Below are 8,398 nucleotides of genomic sequence, written 5' to 3' on the forward strand. Positions count from 1 at the left end.
CGGCGGCCCTCCCGCTCGTCCGGACAGAAGCCCGGGAGAAACAGGGCAGGGAACGGCCGCGGGTGGCCGCACAACTGGAGAGGCGACCGTCCGAGCAGCACCGGCGGGGGGTGGGAGCGCCCGGTCGGGCTGGCGGCCCAGGCCCCTTCGCTGCTGCGCTGCCCAAGTCCCCTCGACTGCGCCTGCCCTGCCTCGCCCAGGTTACAGCAAAGCCCCCGAAATGCCGGTCTGGAAGACGACCTGGAGCCGGCCGAAGAGAACGGCTGCATCGCGGCAGCCTTTGGATCCCTGGCCCTCCCGGGGGCGGCCGCATCCGATGCCGCCCGCACCTTCCTTATTACGAGGCGGGGGGGGGGGCTTTCCCGCCATGGCGGCCGCACTCCCCTCTGCTTTTTGGCCGTGGCTAAAAGCACAGGAAGCCATATAAAAGGTGTCCCAAGCAGCTGGCCCGAGCCCCTGCACCGTCCAGGAAGATGGAGACCAGCACCATTTACTGGGGAAGGCCCACGCTTGCCCCCCTGTAGCCAGCAGCCTGCTTGTCAGCATTTTCCAGGAGCCGGGGAGCAGTCCCTCGGCAGAAGTATTTTTACCTCATTTTGGATACCTGCTGCTTTCACTCTAATGGGCGTGGGAAAGATGCCCAATGAGCACCTCTGCATTATGGCCTGACAAAGTGGAACACCCTCCATGAAAAGCAGGTGCTGAGAAGATGCTTCCTTTCCCACGATGGGCAAGACATTCTAACAGTGGCGTCCACTCCAGGCCGAGATCCGCCCCGCACCTGTCAGGCACAACGCTTGTCCTGTACTGGGGAATGGCACCCGCCCGATGTACAAACCGATCTTAGCCCAGTTCCCTGATGGGCGTCAAGAGGCCAAGGAAATGCCACACATGCACTGTGCGCCCACAAAGGAGAGACAGACAAGAGCTTGTTGGTGAAACATACATTTATACTGAAATATGCACGAAACAGTGAGCTCTACCAGTCATCGATGCCATTTTGCAAAGCAGACCCATCACTTTTTGGTGGGGGGCGGATGGGAGGTTTGGTCAGCTATCCGTGACGGGGGAGGGAAGCACCTTCCCTCCCATCTCCCTGCAGCAAAAGATCGTTACGGAAGAGGGCTGCAGCGCACTTCCACGCGCTGGCTCGAGGGAGCGTTCTGCCAGCCCGCATAGCTCTCTGCCCTGGGGGCCAGCCCCCCAGCTACAGCCACACACGTTACATGAAAAAGACAATTCCTTAACCTTTGTTTTCACGCTTTTTCTTTTGCTGCAATAAATATAAAATTGGCAATGCTCATACACCACAGGACAGACAAGATTCTGGGTTGCAGCACACAACTGTAAACAGCCACGAGAAAGAGAGAATCAAGTAAAAGCTTGGGAACAGGCTGGTTGTAGAAACGGGACATACTCTGCGTTGCCAGCACATCCCAAGGTCAGGGCCTCTTCACACTATGGAGTAGGATACAGAATGCAGGCACCTGCCACTGCCACAGGCCCGAAGAAGGAATCGCACCAGCAGGAGTGGATGCTGTGAGGCAACACAACCTATTTCACTTATTACAACCCCCCTTTCTGACATGCCAAAGAGAAACACCGACGTTCCTTTCTGCAGGAACCAAGGCAGCCTGCAAAGGAAGTAGCTAAACGCAACTGAGTGAGAAGCAAGAATGCACAGAGGCCGCGAGTCCGAGCAACAAACCACTTGGGCTCGCTCAACCTTCCCTCTCGCAGTCAGAATTTCCAGGCCCGCAACTCTCGCGAGAGCTACTCATAAGCTGGAATGTTTGGCCCACATCCGTTTCAGGAACATGGAAGGAACACCGCAGAGGTATTTTAAAAAACTTTAGGTCAGTGCTACCACCGAAGTTTCTCTTGGTGAGATTCAAAGACTCCTCAGGCTGGCCAGCTCACTCACGGCTACCCACTCCCAGACCCAGCCCTCAATTCCAGCAGACGCTGCTCCACCAAAGAATTGCCCGAAGGATTCTCTTGTGGAACAGCAGTCTTGTACTTTTTAAATTCTCCTGCCTCTGCGGAGGAAGAAAGATGGGACAAAAGGAGCAAGATAGAAAGCATCAAGTAAGGGTTTTCAGAAAGCACATTCAATCCCAAGAAGCTTCCAGTACGACAAAGAAGCATTTTACACACATCCACAATAATAAAAAAAACTAGTTTAATTTGGGGGCGGGGGTTAGGACAGCACACACCTGCGCTCTGGACTGACTGGCAAAGCATGAACAGGTAACTTTGCCAAACTATTTGCTCTGGTAAAAGTCCTCACTGAAACATTTTTGCTTTAAAAACATGTTTCAGTATAAGGCCCCCAAACCCAGAAATCTAAAAGATGTATGCCTTTAAATAAAGGCCTTACATCCTCAACAGCCTCCGTGTAAAAAGCTCGAGTCTTATCAGGCTCTGGGAAATGGGCTGCTGCTCCCCTCAGTGCAGGGGGAAAGCAGGCCCCACAGAAGGAATGCCTGCAGCGGAACTTAACTGCCAGAAGCCCCACTAGGAACAGGACAGACGCCACAAGGAAATGCACACCTCACAACTAGCAAAGCTTCAGCCGGCTTCAGGCCTCGCAAGGAGGGAACTGGCTAAGGATTATGCTGTTCAGGGGCAGTAACAGTCATCTGCTTTTTGCTCTCCTAACAATGTTATCGGCAGGAGCAGCACCGTGCGGCGTCCTGCGGCATGGGACACCAGAGTGAGAAGAAATGTCAGTTTCATATTGGTGGGAACGGCTTGCCATGAGACTGGGCTCCTAAGCTCTTGGGCCATTTTAAAGACTGGGAATGTTGTGCTGGAGGGCACAAGAGGGAGCAGATTCTGCCAGGATACAACACTGGATAGCCTCCCACAGGACCCAGACAAAAAACGAGGTCCAGCAAACTAGAAACAAGGAACAGGCCGAGTTAAATGTGTTCATCACTTGACATGTCATTTTTCGCACATCTGAAGGTGTACATAGCTGTACCCTGTGGTGGTGGTGGGTTTTTTCCTTTTGCCAATGCCAGAAAGCAGCTGGTATCACTTAAAACAAGAATCCAACCCCAGCAAGTATAAAAACTCGTCAAACAATTCCAACTTTTAAAGAAGCAGCTACTTTTCCATTCAGGGAGTGGAATGTGAGTGCAGCTACGAAGCTCAGACTTCGAAGGGCTACTGAAATAAGCCTGGACACTAAGGAAGGAGGACTGGCAATGTGACCGCAGAACACGGGCGATGGAAGGTGAGAAGTTATGTTCATACTGTAAACTAGAAATGACAAAGTAAAATCCTTCAGTCAATGTCATCCTGCAGTTAAGACCATCCCATAAAGGGGACACTTTGACTGACTGGGCCAATCTACATGCTGCACACCAGCTCCCTCCCTCCCTCCTTCCCCCCTCCCTTTCCAGTGCTAAACACAACACCCAGTAACATTCAACCATGGAAAGCGCTTTGAGCAAGGAGGATTCTGTAGTGCCAGGTAAGAAGAACTGCGCTGTTGAAGCTGGGATGTCATTAACACTGCCGGATCAGGCCAGAGTTGCCTGCTTTTCTTCAGGGGTCTCCTCCAGCAGCTGCATGATGAGTTCATGGAGGGGTTTGCAAATCTTCGTGTAGCCAGCCCCCGTCAGGTGAAGAAAATCAAACATGTCGTGGCATGAGATGGTGCCATCCGAGTGCACAAAGCCCCCGTCCACATCCAGCAGCTGGACACTGGCGAGCTTGGGCAGCGAAGCCTTCAGGAGCTGATTCACCTTGGTGTTCTTCTGCCGCAGCGGGTTGGGCTTCTCGCCACGTGGCAGCAGGCCCTTGGGCATGGAAGGAGAGGAGAGCACTTCAGTTCCATGGAAATCTCTGGGCCCTGACTGACAGGTTTCCCTGGGATCTCCCTGCGCTCTGGCTGGCAGATCCATCCCACCATCTTTCTGGACCCTGCCAATTACTCTGACCTTACATACACTGGCCTCACTCCCTTCTCATCTTTCAGAAGCACCTTGACTGTTTTATTCTCTGTTTGCTCCCAGTGGATCCTATTAAGGCATCCTGGCCCTTCCTCTCCCTTTTCCTTTTAAATGGATTTGCATGGGGACTCTTCTAAGATTCTGTATAATTCTCTTATAAAGCTCTCGATACACCCAATCATTTTAATGAGGGCAGGTGGGGAATACAATTAAATGTGCTTTTCAAAGCAAATAGTCAAATTAGCTTGCAAAAAATAATACGGACAAGAGAAACCAAAGTGATGCATACCAATACAATGATCTTGGCCTGGGGCTGCCGTGTATTTATCAGCCTCACGATGGCCTCTATTCCACCAGCTACTTCCTCCGCTGTGTTTTCATGGTTATTTGTTCCAACCCAAACCACAATGACCTGCAGAGGAGCGAGGGGAGACAAAGACGGAAACCAGAAGGATTCTTGCGTACCACATCTTCAAAAGGAAAAGGCGGAGTATCAGATCATGCACTTTTGACTGTATCATCCCAGTCACAAGTCGGCAACCAACAGTCGGCAACCAACTATTCCAACCGTCTCTTCCTTACTCGTCACAGGTCACGGGTCATAAACACAGTGCAAATCACAGGCAGAGCGCGCTGCTCTCCATGCACCAACACTTTGGCCAGCCAGCAAATGCTCGCACAACACCCACCTTGGGCTTGATGTTCTCCAGTTCCCCGTTCTTCAGCCTCCATAAAACGTGTCCTGTTGTGTCCCCACCAATTCCAAAATTCAGTGCATGTAGAGGTGAAAAGAGCTCTCGCCATATCTGGAATAGGAAACCAGTTCACTCTTTTAAGAGGTGGAACCACCGGGGCACGTGGCATCAGAGTCTCGGACTAGAGACACACTTTAGAAGACTGAATTAACAAATTTGCACATGGTTACTCCCTTCAGGAAATTTTCAGATACCCTAGGCTATAGTCCAATTTTGCATATTTATCGTTCTTGTATTTATCAAATAAAACTCAAAAAGTTCTCTATGTTAGTGTTTTGTCCCAATATACACATATCTGACCTGAAATACTTGAGAACAAACATGCTTATCATTTTTATATTATGTAGAACTTTGACTGAAATTCTTCCATGTTAGACCAATGAATGGATGTCAGAAGCTGACTCTAAGCACACCCTTGACAAAAACCAGCATTTGTTCTCAGTGCGAGTTTGAGCAAGCAGATGATGCTGAAATAAAAGAGGAAGGGGGCAGGAAGTCCCTGGGGTCCACCGTGTACAGCCTAAATGCTTAGAGGATATCCCCAGGAAGATTTATCTGGATTCTAGCTTGCTGGCTTTTCTGCTTGAGAAAGTTCTTTTTTTAATACGTATTATATACAAACCGATAGGACAGAGGTAAGGAAAATTCAAGTTTACAAAGCAAGAGTATAGTCCGTCTTAATGGGGAAGGCATCTAACCCCAACCTGTGTTAAAAGTGACCCAACGCCTACAGTTTCAGAGCATGAGAAGCCCCACACTGACTCAGACCCTTACAGGTCTAGTCCAGAATTCTTTCCAAGCATCTCAAAACCCAGAATATACCCCATGGCCTGCTGGGGCACCATCAGTTGTTTTCTACCTCAAGAAAAAAGGGCACCATGGTTACAGAAGGAGCAAATGGGCTTACAAGCAGACCCACTGCTCTCTCCCTGAAGAGGATACCTCATACTGCTGTAGCAGCTGCACCATGGAGTCCCCTACAAACAGCACGTCGGGCTCCTTGTCTTTGCAGTCCAAGACAAACCGGTTATGCTGCAGAAAAGAAAGCAAGAACATTAGGGCAAACCAGCAACTGTCCTGCACACAAGCAGAACTACATGGCCAGCAATCCTATGTTTTCCCTCAACTATGTCACTTATTTATCAACTGCCTTTCATAGAACCATAGAGGACTGGAGTTGGAAGGCCATCAAGTCCAGCTCCCTGCCCAGTGCAGGACTCCCAGTTAAACCATGACTCTTAGGTGGCTGTCCAGCCACAAGGTCCTCAAGCAGTATACAAATCAAACTTTAAAGGAAGTTTAAAGAACAAAACAAGGAACAAGAATGGAGCAATAAATTTACAAGAGAATAAACATATTTCTGCCCTAATTAACCAAAACAGGAACGCCTTATCAGCAATGAAAAGGCTCAACTAACTTCCCTAGGGAAGAGGTTCCAGGGCTGGAATGACAACCGGAAAAAGAACCTGACCAGTTTTCCCATCCATTATTCCGTAATGAAACATACAACAGAGCCTTAGACAAAGTTCATAAACTACACGCAAGTTGATATGGGGGACGGTGGTCTTTTCAATATAAGTACATTAAAAAACCCATATGAAATCCGACAAAGGGGCTCTCTGGAGCAGTATTTGGTTCCTGAAGTGGCTAACCAAGTGCCTGTAGAAAACTCACAAGCAGGACACAAGGGTAACAGCACACACGTGCCCCCATGCCTTTGCCCATGCCCACCGCAGTATGAAGCCCTGGCCTCACCCTTGCACACAGCCCTCACGGGCAAGACGACGACCTACCCAGCCCTGCAATAGGGACATGTGTGACTGAACCACGTATCACTGTGACCAGATCAGACCTTTCCAGAAAGGGATGCAACGGAAGCTGGGCAAGAGTTCTCTGGACAAGAGATAGAGAGCTGATGCCTGCTGAACATCAGAAGGGTTCAGAAGCACCTTCCCACTGCACTCCTGATCAGTGTGCTACAAGCTACCTCATGAGCTACCAGTCCTGTGCCAGCACGTTGCTCTCTTACCTGTGACATCCACCTGTCATCTCCCTGAATGTCTTCAGCTGCATGTGGAATTGCGGCTGGGTTTGAGTCACCCTGGCTCATTCTATCCCTGGGATGATAGCAAATGCAAGGCATCACATATAAAGAGACCAGTAACATTAGCAGTTTAAGCAACACATGTGGGGAACCCGACAAGGCTAGCTGGCCCAGCAGGCCTTGGTGAGGAACAGGCAGGGGGGCTCCACGGGCAGGAGAGAACCAAGTCTGAGCAACGGCCAGCGAATTTAGAACTAGAAGGCCAGGGGCCAGATCGGGCCACCATCCTGCTCCCACGGGGGCCAAAGGGCTGCCCACAAGCGGGGCGGGCGTGTAGCGCACCCGCCCCCCACGGCCTCACCGCCCGGGGGCCGCTCATCGGCTGATGCGCGGGCAACCGGCCAGAGGGGAGCAGTGGGCGCTGCCGCGGGCCCGGAAGCCCTGCCCGGCTGGGGAGCAGCCCGGCGGGCGCCACCCCGCCACCGGCCCGTCATCGCTCCGAGCGGCGCTCCTAACGCCGCGGCCCCGGGGCAGAGAAAGGCGGGGCAGAGAAAGGCGGGGCGGGGCAAGGGCCGCGTCGCCATGGAAACCGGAGAGGGGCCTGCGGATCTCGCGCTCGGCGCCGCCGCGCGGCCCAGCTGCGGAGGGGCGGCGGGCGCAGGAGGCCGCGGCGGGGCGGCGGGCCCCGGCACACTCACGCGGGCGGCGACTGCAGCTCCCCCCGCTCCTCCATCGCGCCCCGTCCCGCCGCGGCGATGATGAAGACGACGACGACGATGACGACGACCCTCCTCCTCCTCCCCCCCGTCGCTCCGGCGGACGCGCCCCTCCCCCTCTCGGCCCGCCCCCTGCGGCGCGCCTGCGCAGCGACCCGCTTCCGGCCGCGCTCCCCGGGCGCAGCGAATCGGGCGCGGCGCCTCGGCGGAAGCGCCGCGCGCGCAGCCCTGCCCGCCGCGCCCCCTTCCTGCGGAGGGCGCGCCTCGCCCGCCAATGGCGAGCCGGGGCCGCCGCGCCCCGCTTCCCCCCTCCGGCGGAGCGGCGCCCGGCGCCATGTTGGGTGGGGGCGGGGCCGGCCGCCGGTGCCACGCGCCCCCCTCGGGGCCGTCACGTGCCGGGAAGCGCCGCCGCCGCCCCGAGCAGCGGGAGGCCGCGCGGGCACGGCGAGGCGGGCGCTCCCGCTGCGCCGCGAGCTTCCCTTGCACGAGCCACGCGTGACTTGGGGGCTGCCGGGGCAGGGACGCGCGGCGCCGGGGCAGCGCGAAGGCGCCTGGAAGCCGCTTCAGGAGGCCGGGCCTTTCCCCGGGGAGTAACGGCAGCGGGGAGGAGGAAGGGGCGTGGGGCTTGCGGAGGGAAGGGGCAGCGTGGAAAGGTCATTCCCTTTTCTCAGGAACTCGGCCTGGAGCGGCCCAAATGCTCTCAGTGGCTTCCCATTTTTAAGAGAACTCTCGGGAGAACCAGTTCTGCCTTTTCAGTGTCCACGAAGGGCTTGGGTTTGCAGGCTGAGTGTCTGTTATCACACCGTTGTTTTATCACTGAGTAGATGCATAGCATCTTTTTGATGAAGGAAGGTTCCAAAGAGCAAAATGGGATGCGGCAGGATGTCCCATAACTCCTCTGTGCCAAGCTGTTTCTCATTT

The 8,398-nt window shown here is 54.0% G+C and overlaps 1 protein-coding gene across 2 annotated transcripts; it reads right to left on the reverse strand.

Annotated features, from left to right (window-relative positions):
• Positions 1-929: 929 nt before the first annotated feature.
• PAFAH1B2 (platelet activating factor acetylhydrolase 1b catalytic subunit 2) lies at positions 930-7,576 on the reverse strand. 2 transcript variants are annotated; one of them, XM_044456266.1, is made up of 6 exons: positions 7,460-7,576; positions 6,747-6,834; positions 5,660-5,749; positions 4,652-4,768; positions 4,252-4,374; positions 930-3,809 (listed from the first exon to the last, which is right to left on the reverse strand). In XM_044456266.1, the coding sequence occupies exons 1-6, from the start codon at positions 7,492-7,494 to the stop codon at positions 3,531-3,533; spliced, it is 732 nt and encodes a 243-aa protein (XP_044312201.1). In that variant the 5' UTR covers positions 7,495-7,576; the 3' UTR covers positions 930-3,530. The 2 variants fall into 2 exon arrangements, with proteins under 2 accessions (XP_044312201.1, XP_044312200.1); XM_044456265.1 differs by lacking the exon at positions 7,460-7,576 and having other exon boundaries at positions 6,747-7,071.
• Between the last annotated feature and the right edge of the window lie 822 nt (positions 7,577-8,398).

Source organism: Varanus komodoensis, unplaced genomic scaffold (assembly GCF_004798865.1).
Source record: "Varanus komodoensis strain SLA01 unplaced genomic scaffold, ASM479886v1 scaffold83, whole genome shotgun sequence".
NCBI lineage: Eukaryota > Metazoa > Chordata > Lepidosauria > Squamata > Varanidae > Varanus > Varanus komodoensis.

What these genes read in the sequence shown, in the direction of transcription:
- PAFAH1B2 (XM_044456265.1), bottom strand. Translation starts at nt 6,884, where the DNA reads ATGTTACTGGTCTCTTTATATGTGATGCCTTGCATTTGCTATCATCCC. An exon ending in TGGAGAACATCAAGCCCAAG is followed by an intron (nt 4,375 to 4,651) that starts GTGGGTGTTGTG and finishes GCTCCTCTGCAG; the next exon opens with GTCATTGTGGTTTGGGTTGG. An exon ending in AGGCCAAGATCATTGTATTG is followed by an intron (nt 3,810 to 4,251) that starts GTATGCATCACT and finishes TCCATGCCCAAG; the next exon opens with GGCCTGCTGCCACGTGGCGA.